This window comes from Mustela putorius, unplaced genomic scaffold, assembly GCF_011764305.1.
Source record: "Mustela putorius furo isolate JIRA1106 unplaced genomic scaffold, ASM1176430v1.1 tig00000083_pilon_pilon_pilon, whole genome shotgun sequence".
Lineage (NCBI taxonomy): Eukaryota > Metazoa > Chordata > Mammalia > Carnivora > Mustelidae > Mustela > Mustela putorius.
This window is the reverse complement of record NW_025421273.1, coordinates 46,173,973-46,189,922: the sequence shown is the minus strand read 5'-3', so window position 1 is coordinate 46,189,922 and position 15,950 is coordinate 46,173,973. Positions and strand designations below refer to the sequence as shown.

The following is a 15,950-nucleotide window of genomic DNA, read 5'->3' as shown; positions in this document are numbered from 1 at the left end:
TATCTTCATTTTTGCCTATTATTCCTTAAGTTTGTAAGACGATAATATTTAACACTTAACACAATGCTTCAAAATTTAATCTTGGTAATTTTTCTTTCATTTTCACATAACCAGTACCCAAGTTGGATTCATCATGGGCATCAAAATAAAGATTTGTACATATGTAGCAGTGATGATGGTTTTGTCAGACTTGTCAGAGATGCTACTGTGTTTAAACTTACTAGATTGTTTCATTAGATCTTTCTTCGATTAAATGTAAATTGATGTCATCTGTAAATTTAACTCACTACAAACTAGAAATTCTACTGCTAAACATTTGTTCAAGTATCATTTCAGTAACTTCTTTTCTGTAAGAAATGAGTCAACTTTACCAAAGTAACTAGAATACCAGGAATGGGTAAAAAGGCTTATATGTTCCATGGCTAGGACTTTCAGTACAGTGAATGTAATAGGCTATAATCCTAGGTATCATCTTTATTGGTAATTTGGATCTTACTATTAGAATGAGCTGATGAGCTGGGCAGAGCTTTACAGAGTACAGGCTCTGAAGTTGTAAAAAAAAAAAAAAATTCTAATAAGCCAACTAAAGAGTGATTTTTTTTGCATTAGTCATTTAATCAGTGTTAAAAACATTTCATTGACATTTTCCTCCGTAAAAATCTCTATGTAGCAATCTCTATGTACATATGAATATAATCTATGAATAGTTTAACATGACCATATTTTGTTTAATAATATGTTTGCTGAAAGGATCAGTACTTCAAACTGAGAAGAGATTCATCACAAGAAACCTCACAATTACCATAAAACTTAGCCCCGAGGTCTAGATTATAACCAACAAATTTATCTGACTGCCCACCAGGGTAAGAATTGAGTAAATGCCATTCATTTGTTCGTTGATATGCTTCAACAAATATTTTTATCTCCTTCTGTGTATGTGGCACTTTGTTAAATGATGGGGTTTTAATGATCAGCAAAAGTTCACATCGTTTCTGCCCCCCCAAAATTTATAGTCCAGTTGGGGATTAATGGGTATTAATTAAGTAATCAAAGATAAAACACAGAGCAGAGGTCCACGTGAGTCTATGATGAGGATTTGATCCAATCAGGCAGGTCAGGGACTGGCCCATGAGAAAGTGATCCTTGAGCCGAGATGTAAGAATGGGTTTGATTAAGGGAAGATCTTACCAGGCAGATACAGCAGTATTGACATGCACACAAAGGCAAATGACCAGATAGTACATATACACCAGAGCTGCCCCAGCAGCAGTCCTGGGGAAGCTCACGCACACAGAGGCAGTAGCAAGCGTGTGGGTCTCCTACTGCTCGTCACATTCTGAGTAGCATCTGCCAGGGCTAGACCCAACCCAGGAGAAGGGACCCTGAGTCTCGAGCTTTGCATCTTTTAAGCTATATTACTAAACATGTACTGGCCCCTTTCCTGATGTGAGATCAGGGACTGCCGTCCAGTATCGGTGCAATACAACAGAACCTTAGCACAGTGTTTTTGCTTGGGTAGCACTGGCCTCCGCTGGTACAGTCTGGGGGTGGCTAGAGTCCAAGCCTTGAGGTTGATCAGAAGTGATTGCCTTCAGCGCTGGGCTGCAGCCAGTTTCCACAGAGCTTTGCAGCGGGTCATCATTTTTTCTGGGACTCCAGCCCACAAGAGGTTCGGTTAGCCCTTCCTCTCAAGCATCCACAAAAGTCATTTGGTGCAAGAGAGAATAGTGAGTAGAAGGGACTGCCTTCATTGTAACTAATGACCGTGGATACCGCACTGGAAGCAGTTTCCTGCTTTGCAGGTGAAAGAGGTGCCTTCTAATGGTGAGGCTCGTGCCCAGCGGGTTTGGTGGAAGGTTAGAGGGAATGGGATGGAGACAGAGGGAGTGAGAAGACTCCGTGGGTTTTCAGTGAAATTTGTATCTATCAAAAACAATGAATCACTCTACATTTACATTATTGAACTCCACATTTTTTTTTTAAACTCAGTTGATAGCTAATAAATTTAAAGAGAAAATATTGAATGGTCATATATAGTGAGAGAAATGAAGGATAAGAAAATGAGTTCTGGCTGCTAAGAGAATAGATCTTGAATTTTCCCACCCCACGCGTGCACACACACACACACAATGGTAATTATGTAACAGATGCAGGGGTTAGTTCCCACAGTGAAGGTAATCACATCAACGTATGTAAGTGTATCAAATCATCATGTTGTATCCCTGAATCTTGTGCAGGTTTATAGATCAATTATATCTCCACAAAGCTGGAAAAGATGTGAACAGTAAAAAGAAAAATGTAATAAATACATAAAAGAAAATCTGCACTGTTATATATCCTTTGACTGAATACACAAGTGACTGTTGGAAACAAAAGCTGTACATCAGTCAGACTTTTCCTGGTGCTTAAATGAACCAAAGGAGGAAATTAAAATGATTAATGAACGTATTTTCTGTTTGAAATAACAAATGGCTTAATGAGTGAATTATGGTTTAGGTGAAAAATTTTGAGGATCGGTTCATCTTTTAAAATATGGCTCCATTTAATTATAGAAATGCAATTAACTTTTACTTTAATATACCTGTTTAAAGACCCATTATTTTATGATAGTCAATTTGTTTCTGAAATGTACTTGGCAAATTTTATTAGTATAATTGTAAGTATTAGTATGTTCGCTTCCTTAAAACACTTTATTCTGATGATAGAATATGTACTTAATTTTCTATTGGTTTTAGCATGTATTTAAACCTCTAGGTTAAAATATTTCTTAGTGAATATTGAATTCTAGGAATCAAATGAATAAATTCCACAGCCAAGAGGCGAGTTGGCTATCCTGTTCAAGAATATTTTGTACATCTTCTTAGCTACCACAAGTTGTGTTCTACTTACTATACTAACTGCCATTCTTTCAGAATAAACTAAAAGTTCATTTTCTTAACTTTTTCAAGATCCATCTTTCAGTACTTCCTTTACTCATGCTTTTATGTTTCCAGCCTTTCTGTGATGATTTTTTCCCTCTCTTTCTGCCCTTCCTCTTGCTTTCTGAAGCCATGTCCCTGAACCTGAGGATTATGGCTGTTCTCCTGATGAATGGTAAGCTGCATGGACCTTTCTGTCTCATGGATTCCTTTAAAGAGTTTGCATTTTATTGTTTTGATAAACACATTTCACTAGTTTTGGGGGGGAAAAGGCATTATAGATCAGGTGAAGTCAGCGTGCTATAAAGAACTTATTTCTTGAAATTCCGTGACTGTCCTTGATTTCCTATTGCATAACCTTTAGTCATTTTACAGACATTTAGTTTAACAGTTAGGCTTGCGAGAGTTTACATTATGTATCCATAATAAAGTCTGTAATGATCAACTTGGGGTCCCTGGGCTGTGAACTAGCTAAGATTTACTAGAGCTCGAGAAGTTTTCTTTTCTAGCTCAACACTGCCACCTTATGCTGCAATTTATATTTTCTACCGAGCCACAAAAAGACGCTACTGAATCCTACCCAAGACGCAGAAATTTCCTTTATGTCCCTTTTCATTAGTTTGGCAAATCTATTTGGGGTCTCGAACGTGAACATTTTCAAAAATAAATGCCTAGAACTAATGTTGTAAGACTATGCTACCAAGGACCAAAGTTAACTGAAATATAAATAATTTTAGAATATTAGAGATGTCACTTTATAGTTTTAATGTCCATGCTTTTGAGGGGTTTTGTTTGTTTTCCCTTAAAATCCATCCTCCGTGGATTTAACATTTTCATTTAGAACAGTATAAGTTTATTTTGGTATTTCTCGAACTCATCATGATTTGGTGACCAGCAAAACTTCAGAGAACAGATTCTTTTAATGCTGGTAACTATAGAATCCATTGTGGTTTTAGAAGGGCTTATATTTTTATTTTCAGGTTGCACATGTGTTCATGATTTGACCACATTTCCAGTATGCATGGGAGTCCAATAATATCATTTACTATTTTTCAACTTGACTTTGATTTCAATACAGTGGAGCTTTGATAACAATTTGCAGCTAAACTCATACCCATAATAATGACAGAGGCAGCTGTTTGATTCATGTGGTACCTGATGAGTCATCACATTTAAACTCATTGCTTGGAGTGTCATCCAGTTTCAGACACCTACACACAACTGAATAATTTTTAGTGTTTTTAAAAATATTCTAAATCTTCTTACTGCTGGTGGGTAATTCAAGTTTAATGCAGTAGCTATTCCCCTTTAGTTAATCCTTCAAGAATTTAGTAAACTTTTGTGACTATATCTATTTATTTGTTGTTTTCCTGTAACATTAATATAATTCTATTGATTATAAATAGTATTCACTAGTATAGAATTAATATAAATTTTTCTAAGAACTCTTATTCTTAAGGAAATTGACTGTAGCCTATTTTTACAAAGGTTGAATGGAAATGTAAAAAATTGTTGCTTATTTACTCAGATCGTTTAAAATATCCTACTTTCAATAGGAGTTGTTTTGTGATTTCTATCACTTTTGGAGAGGATACCATATTATCTAGCTAAGATCTCTTTGTAAAACACTCTGCTGGAAAATTTGATGTTTGATATTCTAAACCAGATAACTCCAAATAAGAAATGCCAGATTTTTCATAAATTATATGATTCTGCTTAAATATTAGTATTTTTTTAAAAGATTTTTATTCGGAGCCCCTGGGTGGCTCAGTGGGTTAAGCTTCTGCCTTCAGCTCAGGTCATGATCTCAGGGTCCTGGGATGGAGTCCCGCATCAGGCTCTCTGCTCAGCAGGGAGTCTGCTTCCCACGTCCCCACCCCACCCCCCGCCTGCCTCTCTGCCTACTTGTGACCTCTCTGTCAAATAAATAAATAAAATCTTGGGGGAAAAAAAGATTTTTATTTATTTATCAGAGAGTGAGAGCACAAGCAGAGGGAGAAGCAGGCAGAGGGAGAAACAAGCTTCTTGCTGAGCACGGGACTTGATCCCAAGACCCCTGACATCATGACCTGGACCGAAGGCAGACGCTTAGCCATCTGAGCCACCCAGGTGCCCCTAAATACTAGTATTTTAAAAAATAAACAATAGGGAAGGTATTTACCACCTTTATAATAAAGTGAGCTTTATTTTAAATAAAGCTGAGCTTCTGAGATTCCTCATCTATCAAACAGTTACCTACAGTCCTGCAAGGATAAAACAACAGATGCCACTTGAGCTTCTGTTCTGTCCTGGCCCACTGCAGTGGTCAAAGATGCAGACTTTGGATTCTGACCACCCAAGTTCACATCCAGATCCTATTGGTGCCCTTGAAAAATTACCTAATCTCTCTGCCTGCCAGTCTTCCTCTAGTACAATGTGGACATCATAGGGAGGTTGTGAAGATTGACTAAGTTCTGTTTTTATTTTTACTTTTTTTTTTTTTAAGATTTATTTATTTGAGAGATTGTGTGTGCATGTGAGCATGGGCGGGGGGGTAGCACAGGCAGAAGGAGAGGGAGAATCTCAAGCAGGCTCCAGGCTGAGCACAGAGCCCAACTTGGGGTGATCCTGACAACCCTGAGATCACAACCTGAGCTGAAACTAAGAGTCTGATGCTTAACCAACTGGGCCACCCAGGTGCCCCCCAATGAGTTCCATTTTTAAAGTGCATAGAATAGAGTCTAGGCATAGTATACTCACAGAGAATGTTAGCTGCGCTGTCTCACTCAATCCTCATGATATATTTGAAGAGCTGCGATTGACGTGACCATATTCAAATTGGTGAAATTTAGGCAAAGAAGATAAGTAAATAACTTATCCTAAAGTACACAAACAGGAAACATGAAAGCTAGAAATAAAACCTCACATAGCCCAGTCATAAAGTAGGTGCTGGTCACTTTGTGTCCTACAGACCTTAAAGAACTGTAAAGTATATATGCTTTTAGAGTACAAAATATCCTTACCATTTCAGTCTTTTTTTTTTTTTATCTTTTCTTATTAAGGTAGCAAGAGCAGGTACAATTTAACTGACTTGAGAAAAGTTAGCACAGGGAACAGAATTTGGCACATTAATAAATCTGACATCTCCCCCAACCCACATCCAGTTGATTTCATGTTCCCAAGGAAACCAAGATCAAAAGTGTAATGCTGAAAAGAGAAAAAGGAAAAAAAAAGTGAGATCCCAAATGAATCCTATGCTCTTGGCATCTGACTACATCATCATTCTGCTCATCTTAGGGATAAACTAGAGAGTAGAGATGACTATATAAATCCATAATCAAAGTTCATGCCTGTCTGTGAACAGCTTCATATTTCAATGCAAAGTTCATTGAATTCCATATATAAAACCTATAGCCAAATACATTTTACTGCCCTGCTGAACCATATTCACCACAAAAATGTTAAGTTTAAAAAACACATAATATTTAAAACTTACATGTGTGCAGATTATTGTACATTTTTTATAATTTGAAGGCAAACCTGTGATATTCTCTTGCGAGTATTTTCAAACATACCCTCTTAACATTAAAGATAGTTGGGTCATGGCTGTAGCTTTATTCACTTAAATATATTAGTATAAAATAGTTCACAGAAATAAGATCATTTCCGAACCAGTAGCTACTTACTTGAAAATTGGTATGGTTTTCTTGTTATTGCCAACTATGGTAACCTAACATAAAACCTTAGAGATTCTTTTCTTTGAAACATCTATCATTGGAGAAAAGATCTGTTTATTCTTAAGATGTGATTGTTTTCAACTAAATATTTCCATAGCCACTTTTTCTTTTCCTCATAGTTACTGTGGAAAATTTCAAACCTAAACAAAAGTAGACAGATTGCCCTTTCACTCTCTTCCATGGTACATGCTCAAAACCAATGTCATCTATAACTCTTCCTCACCATTATTATGAAACCAATCCCAGATACCATATTTATTTTTCTTAACTATTTAATATAGATTCCATACTGTTCTGATGGATTTTTGAAAGTTAATGCTAGTGAGGATGATTTTCCAAAAGGATTCTCTTAATGTGTTCCATGCTTAGTCATTGAGTATGGTTTTTAGGATTATCATAGTATCAGTGGATAGTACTATTTTCTAGTCTTATTTTCTCATTTCATCTTGGTCTATAATTATGTATGGAATGAGTGGTATTTATTTTTTCTGCTGCAACAGCTAGACTCATGAAAACATCCTTCCAGGTGTGACTGTATAATAATGAGATCTAACACATCCAAATTAACGTTTGTCTTCAAAGTAGTCACATTGACAGGTAATTTCTTTGTTTCAATGATGCAGCCGTTTCACAGAATGTTTTTGGAACTCCTCTTTTGTAATTGCCTTCAGAAATACTTTGAGCCACACAGAAAAGCAGGTCTTATGACTTTGGTTAAAACTGATGTCTAACAAAAATATTATTGAATTCAATCACTTGTTTATATTCTTGGACTTGATGGGACATGACTCTGAATAACAAAGGCATTTCTAAAAATTAAATCTCCCTTTTATGGGATTTTGATTTGCAGCCAATAGCATTATTTAAAAGCATGAGATGCAGACCCTTTCAGAAAATGGTGTTTTACCTCCCTACTAGGTTTATCTTCCAGTATGAGCCTGTGTGTAGTATGTGTGTGTGCAGAATGTACATCTATTTTATGTGTAGGCTGTGCATCTATTACAGGTGGCTGACATGGATTTTGTTCTTGTCTTTAATTTTCAATTTAAATGTGATTTTTAAGTTCATAATGCATTAACATGTTGCAAATTCAAAGGGTATAAAGAGGGGAAGGTTTTTCCTCCCTTCCCTGCCTTGGAGCCCTCCTGTCCCTTCCTGGAGGCAGGCAATACAAACAATTTCAGATGTATCCTTCCAGATCTGTTCTACACATATACATGCATGTATTTGTTTTCTCTCTCATATATACAGAAAGGGAAGCATACTATGTGCCCTGTTTTGTGCCACCTTTCCTTTTGACAGGGCATCTTTGAGATCAGTCCAAGATCAGCTGAAGAGTTTCCTATTTTTTGTATAGCATTTGCTATGTTGATGTACCACAGTTTTTTAAAGCATCATACTTGAGTTATTTCTAATCTTTTGCTATTAAAAGAAAAAAAAATGTACTGCAGGGACACCTGGATGTCTCAGTCAGTTGAGCATCTAACTCTTGGTTTTGGCTGAGATCATGATCTCATGGGTCCTGAGATCAAGTCCTGCATTGGGCTCTGTGCTCAGCAGGGAGTCTGCTTCAAGATTATCTCCCCCTGCCCCTCCTTCTTCTTGCCTGGTACATGCTCTCACTCTCTCTCAAATAAATAAATCTTTTTAAAGATGTACTGCAAAGAATGAATTTACACATACAACATTTTGCACCAGGTAGATAGCTTGTATAAATTCCCAGAACTAGAATTACTGGATCAAAGGGATACACTTGCATTTTAAATTTTGGTGGAAATTGCTCAGTTGTTCTTATTAGAAGTTATGCCAATTTTCATACTCAGCAATGGTATGATTTATCTTTTTCCGTAATCACAACAGCACAGAATTGTCAGATTTATTTCTGCTAAATTGATGCATTCATTTCTCTCATTGTAGGGTAAACTGAAGTTTGTATTTTTTTTATTTAATTAATTAATTTATTTGACAGAGAGATCATAAGTAGGCGGAGAGGCAAGCAGAGAGAAAGGGGGAAGCAGGCTCCCTGCCGAGCAGAGAGCCTGATGTGGGGCTCGATCCCAGGACCCTGGGATCATGACCTGAGCCAAAGGCAGAGGCTTTAACCCACTGAGCCAGCCAGGCGCCCCTGAAATTTGTATTTAAAGGCACTCGTATTTCATCTGCTTGTTGTTTCGCTACATTGTTGATCTTTTTCATATTGGTTTCTATGAGTTCTTTCTATTTCGGGGAAACTAACCTTCATTGTATGAGTTGGATACAGTTTTCCCCAGTTTTTTGTTTGGCTTTTGATTTTGCTTGCAGTAGTTTTTGCTATGCAGAAATGTTTTAGCCATATGTAGTCAGATTTACTTATTTGTTTTGCTTTCTGGATTATGTGGATTGTGTGTGATACATAAATTATCACACATAATCCTAAATTATTTTTTAAAATTTCCCATATCTGTAATATTTTTATTAAATTGTTCATCCATCTGGAGTTTATTTGGTTCAAGGTGAAAAGGATGGATCCAACTGTTTTTTTCTTATTTTCTAATAATTCTTTTGTTGACATAAATTTTGAGTTTAAAAATACTTCAAGGGCCATACTGTAATATATGAAAATAGGTGATACTGGTTAAGCCATATGTGTTCTAAATTTCCTGTTAATTTTTAATGCCATGGGGATTCTTCTTCTTCTTCTTTTTTTTTTTTTTTTTTTTTGGTATGGTCAGGAAATAATTATTTACCCTGTATCATAGTTTTTAAATTAGCCTACAAGAAACTACCATCTATACTGTACAGACTACTTGTTCCTCATTCTCCTCACCTTAATGTTACCCTCCCTATCCCATTCCTTCTTGCAAAACACCATCATCTCTTTTGTCTCTTTTGTGTTCATAAGTGCACTTAAAAATTTCTATGGAAAAAAATCAAGCAAAATGTTGATGTTGGCTTGCACTTGTATTTGTGAGCAGTTTGCAAATTCATAGTTTTGTCCACTAAGTTTAAATTACCACTTTCCCTTTTAACACAGTTGGTTCTTATTTTGAAATGACATGAATGTCTTAATTTTATCTGTTTACGATGACTAAAAGTGAACATCTTAGAAGATTTCAGAGAGGGTTGTTGAGAGCTCCATGCCTGAGTTATCCAACCCAGGCTATGTGGATTAGCAGATGAGTTGTTTATGGTTCTTATGATCTTGGAGAAGAAGTCACTTTCTGACTGAAGAGTTCTTATTTAATGTTATTCATGGTATAAGCTTCATTGATATATGGAGGGTGGAATGTGTCCATATAAAGATTTCAGTTGCATATCTAGTGTTATTTGTTACAAATACATTTCAAAGTTATATCAATTATGGTAACTGATTTATGAGATAAAAGGGTTTCTGGTGAGATTAATAAAACAGATCTTCAGATTTGTGAAGGCTTTTAGTCTGGAATTCTTTGGAAGGAAAATAGACCTCCACATGCAAGATGTTACTGTGATTATTCTTTGACATTTCAATTTATCTAACAAATAAGTGGGAATGTATAACTAAGAACCATTAATGAATACATTTTAATAATAGGGAGACTTTCTGGAGCCCCAGCAATAAACTATGTTTAAGAAATGATAGTATTTGGAGGAGAAATGTATGCCATTTTTTTTGCGTTCCCATTGATAAGTCATTTAAAAGATCTTGGATTTTTCCCTTCATCTTTAAAACTAGAGGAAAAGGAATAATGTCTTTATTCTGTTTCCTAGGGATGTTTTGAGAATTCAAAACTACTATATTCTAATGAAGATGTACTATATTCCAGTTCTCAGAATTAATAGATCAAACTGCTACATGTAAATAAAGATGTATCTTACTATAAACCTTCTAACCTCCTCCTTTAGTTATATTTCATTGATACTGTGTATGTTTAATTATATCAGATTCTTTTTTTCTTTAGTGATTTCTTCTTCCTTTCAAACAGCTGGCTTTAAAGATACGAAACTCTTGATATTTGTCACACTGGCATTGATAATACTCTGTAACTGTAAAAATTATGATCAAAAGCTTTCTGGGCTACAGTTACTTAGTATTGGACACATTATCTTTCCTTGGTGAATTAATTCTAGAATTTTCTTCTATGCACAAAAGCTTAGATGTATGTATTTTCATTGAACATTGCAAAGTATAGCCTTTGGGTTTGACATTCCCACTTACGTGTTCTATGCTCTTCCTTTTAATCTTAACATTTTGGTATTAAGTTGCATGGCTGTGAGATTTGTAATAGCTAGAAATACAGAGGCAATTCTGACTCCATTTATTTATGTGAAGCACATAAGTGTTTGCTCATCTGAAGATAATCCCAACGCCAAAAACCCCCCTACATTTTTATGATTTGTTCTTACATATGCAGGACAAATGTGCTATATACATAAATATATCAGATATTTCTTAGTGACAGATGTTGATAAGATGTATATAAAGCTTATTGCTCATATTTTTATGTTCCATATGATAATCATGTAGTGTTAGTATCTACAAATAAAAATTTCTCATAGGCTAAAGTAAAAGAGTCAATTTTTTTTATAACTTTATTCTCAAGTTCTAAAAACTTGAAAAAAATTATGGAAATAGAAATTCACTTCTAGGTATTTTAGCAGTATTGTTACTTTTTAAAAAATCTTTTTAAAATTCATGTGATTACAGTGTAATTCCACTGCAGAAGAATGAGCTATAAAATACTATTTTTTATTACACTGCGGAAGTCTATCACATTTTAGAATGCTTGAAAATAATGTATGGTGCAGTTATGAAATCTATGGTATCTTATCTAGAAATGCAGACCAAATTATATTTAATATATTAAAGGTTTACAGGCATAATGATTTATTTAAAAAGTAAGTGACGAATAGATCAGTGGCTTATATAAATGAACCAGATTTGCTCCATTTTCCCCTTCAGGCAGAGCTCACAGTTTGGAGACGAAAAAACATTTAGTGATACATCATTGCTGGAAAACCTCCAAAATAATCACGTAAGCAACATAAAACCTTTATCTTTTTGTTGATGAGTGAAAGCTAATGAGTATTTCCCTGAATTATCTTCCATGTTTGTGATTTCTTTTTTTTTTTAGTTTCATGATCATTTTTAATACTTATACAGATCTGTTACTTTTAAATCCTTTTTACTTGGCCCACACAAATTCATGGCTATTAGGAATTTAGTTTTGAAATTCTTGTTAATCAATATTCTATCTTCTATTCTATATTCTGTAGAATATAGATATAATTCTATATTTTAAAATATAGAATTATAATTCTATAATTAATAGAATTCTGTTTGCATAGAATAGCTCACTATTCACCAGCTCAAACTATCTGTTTGGCCAGTCCCCAATCTATACAAAAAGAATTCTGGAAATTTCTACCCAGTGTGACCATTGTACTTGTGAAGTTACTGACACTTCACAAAAATCCCATCAGATCAAATGGTATGGCTTCCTGGAGTCTTAACCCCAGAACCTTTTCTCATTATCACCCCAAGCTCAATATATCAAAACCTACACTCAAACTCATTACCTCAAAACACGCTCCTTGAGCACAGGTGGCTTACTAACCTGTGCGGTGGGGTGGAGCTCTAGCAAGGTGTCTTACAGGTACTTTTGGGATCCTTTCTTCTTAAGCAAACCTTCCATAGAATATGAGGTTCAGGATCCACAAGACCTAGACCGCTTCTTCCCTCTGCGTTCTCTGGTTTGGATTGCTCCATCACCTATTTTAATTCTTTTTCCAGGAACTTAAGAGCTGCTTTGGATACCTCCTTTTCCATCCATTTCCAGCTCTATAGAGTGGCCAAGCCCTTGTCAATCGCAACTTCTAGAATATATCTGAAATATCTTCTTTACTTCATTCTCACTCTCCCTCCCTGAGTCCACTGCCAGCCTCCCCCTGCCAGTCTCCTTGTATCCACTCCGCTCTTTTCTTTCTCCTCAGGCCACACTGGCTTTTATTTTCTCAAAAACCCTCATTCCTTCCTTCTATAGGATCTTTTCAGTCTTACGTGATCCCTGCTTGATGCAAAACCCTTGGCTCAGTTCTTCATGAGGCTAAAACCGCAGCTTAAATCTCAAATTATCTTGAGAATAACCACAGACTGGCCCAGGTCACATTACATGATATTTGCACATTCTCTCCTTTATAGTCCTTTCACACTATAAGTAAATATTTATGTATCAGCAAGCTCATTAAAGCACCCCTCAATATGTCTAGTAGTACTTCCACACATAAAACTAGTGAATTTTATAATAGATAGATTTAATAATAGATAGGAGTCTTTTTTCATTATCTGTGTCTGTCTTTCCCATAAGCTAGGCTTCACACAGCAAGGACCATGTCTGTTTTGTCTACTGTACTAACCTGAAAATAGATTTTTCAAATAATGTTGTGATTTACCTTCCCAATCACTTCATATGTTTTTTGGTTTTTTGTTTTGTTTTTTGGTCCAAGGGCATGAAAGAATATTTTTTATTTGATATTTATCTTCATCCAGAACCAAACAAAAAGATGTTTAAGTTAAAAGATTGGCTTCTGGGGCACCTGGGTGGTTCAGTCTGTTGGGCATCTGACTCTTGATCTCAGCTCACATCTTGATCTTGGGGTCATGAATTTGAGCCCCAAGCTGGGCTCCATGCAGAGGGTGAAGCCTACACACACACACACACACACACACACACACACGCATACACACACACACAAGAAAGAAAGAAAAAGGATCTGGCTACTTTTCTCCCATAAACTCTAAGTTCCTTGCAGAAACGATCCACTTTTATGGCTTCCTCAGGCTGTAAGAATCCATCCCGTTATACATAGCAATTGCTCAAGCAATTCTTTTTATTTAGTAAAACGTGTATCAGGTTAAGGCCATCATTTGTGGAGAGAGAAGGACAAGGCATTACAGAGGAATCCTCTGCCATCATCACCTCAGCACAAAATGGTGGAACCCCAGTAAGATCAGATGCCAAAAGTTTAAATCTAATCAGGAATTAGATCCAGGTAAATGAGCATTTTAGAATTTCTCTCCTGTCTTCTGAGAACAGGATTTGACCATATCTACCTTTTTTCACTGTGCTATTTTCATTTGACACACCAAGTTGTTTTGTGTAAATGTTTGGGAAAATGAATGAAAGAGTGTAAGAATGAATGATTTTAGTTAAAAATATGTTTTCCTCATAACAGAGATCAGCTTCTTTGTTGTCTCTAACCTTACAACTTGAATGCTGAACAGCTATAGTCTTAATAGACATAAGTAATTTTGCTGTCATTAATGTCAAAATGTTTAAATGAAAAGAGTTGAATTGTGTGTTTCTTTCTTACAGCCAACTGCACCTATAATATGTGAATTTCTTACAATGATGGCGGTTTGTCACACAGCAGTACCAGAGCGAGAAGGTGATAAGATTATTTACCAAGCAGCATCTCCAGGTACAAAGAAAAGTTATAATGTATTTTTCCAGTGGAAAATTGTTCTAATTTTGAGGTTGCCTAGAAAAAAATCAGTTTAATTTGGAAAAAGTAAAATAACCAAGTTATGTTTTTAAATAACAAAAATGTATTTATTAATTAGAAAACCTAGTTTTCAGAATTAAATATATATATATAAATAACCTTGGGGACCTGGGTGGCTCAGTGGGGTAAAGCCTCTGCCTTCGCCTCAGGTCATAATCCCAGGGACCTGGGATCAAGCCCCGCATCAGGCTCTCTGCTCAGCTGAGAGCCTGCTTCCCTTCCTCTCTCTCTCTGCCTGCCTCTCTGCCTACTTGTGATCTCTGTCTATCAAATAGATAAATAAAATCTTTTTTAAAAAATAAAATATATAACCTTACACACATAATTTTTAGCATTTGACATAAATTGTATGGAAATTGGAATAATAAAATTCACACAAAAAGTACTTTTTTATACACATAGTAGTTTCCTCCCTTCTTTGAAAATAACAATTTTGTTGTCCTCTTCTGGAAATGATAATCCGGGAGCTTGTTGCATAATTTGGATGAAGAAAGTTCACCATTTGAAAGGGATGCCATAAAATATGTATTAGCATGGTTATCAATATTTAATGCTGAGGCTTAATTTTAAACTTATTTTCAGTGTAAACTTGGGCAGTTTGATGATTTCAAGGTTTTAGGAAAGAAGGAAAGGAACATACTTTAAAGACCTTTGTTTTAGTGTTTTAACTGTATTCTAAACCAGCACCTGTGACCTTGCAGAATGCACCAAATTCCTAAAAAGCAGAAGAAATGTTATATCTCATATTGTTAGGATGGACCCTATGTGAGTGTTTCTTATCCCTGCCCGCAGCAACAAGAAAGTTTGATATAATACGGTGATGAAAGTAATAGATAATAAAACAAACATCAGTTCATTTATATCCATTTCTTTTCTCTTTTTTTTCCCTTTCTCTCTTTTCCAATCTTGTCCAATCTTTTCCAATCTTGTACAAATCTTATCCAATTTCTCTCTTTTTTGAGTGGAGTTGACACATAGTGTTAAAGTAGTTCCAAATGTACAGCTTCATGCATTTATATCCATTTAAATTGAATCCTCCATTCGCATTTCTCTACATTCAGTGGTTTAGGAGGAAAAGCATAAAACGTAAGACAATGTTGTGCATTTATTTTGAGAAAAAAAATTTTATAGAATATTCTGGATCAATGGTACATTTAGATTACCCTTCTTGGGTCTGTTAACAGTCAAATATGACTCCTGGTTCCATACGAGTCCCAGATCCTTAAGATGAGTCTTCTCGTTTCTTTGGCACCTTCATATGATTTCAAAACAAATGGATTTCAACAGGGGCCAGGATAAACAGAATTTTAATTCTTTTAACATTCATTAGAAAAATGTAGTGATGTAGTTCTGTTTTACGAGGGGTAATTATCTTACCTCACCATGTATTTGCTTTTACCTTTTTTCCTAAAACAGATGAAGGAGCATTGGTCAGAGCAGCCAAGCAACTGAATTTTGTTTTCACTGGAAGAACACCGGACTCAGTGATTATAGACTCAGTAAGTTATTTCTTTTTTTTTTTAATTTTTTATTTTTTATAAACATATATTTTTATCCCCAGGGGTACAGGTCTGTGAATCACCAGGTTTACACACTTCACAGCACTCACCATAGCACATACCCTCCCCAATGTCCACAACCCCACCCCCCTTCTCCTAACCCCCCTCCCCCCAGCAACCCTCAGTTTGTTTTGTGAGATTAAGAGTCACTTATGGTTTGTCTCCCTCCCAATCCCATCTTGTTTCATTGATTCTTCTCCTACCCACTTAAGCCCCCATGTTGCATTACCACT

General features: G+C 35.6%; 1 protein-coding gene across 4 annotated transcripts in view; it reads left to right on the top strand.

The window, feature by feature from the left end:
• The window catches only part of ATP8A1 (ATPase phospholipid transporting 8A1), a 236,318-nt gene that overhangs the window by 89,925 nt on the left and 130,443 nt on the right, over positions 1-15,950 (top strand). For 3 of the 4 annotated variants that reach the window (XM_004764082.3, XM_004764081.3, XM_013062200.2), the window contains 4 exons: positions 3,049-3,093; positions 11,556-11,628; positions 13,969-14,074; positions 15,575-15,657. In XM_004764082.3, coding sequence (XP_004764139.1) covers positions 3,049-3,093; positions 11,556-11,628; positions 13,969-14,074; positions 15,575-15,657 — 307 coding nt within the window. The remainder of the gene's footprint in view (positions 1-3,048; positions 3,094-11,555; positions 11,629-13,968; positions 14,075-15,574; positions 15,658-15,950) is intronic. The other variant, XM_004764083.3, reaches the window with a different exon arrangement.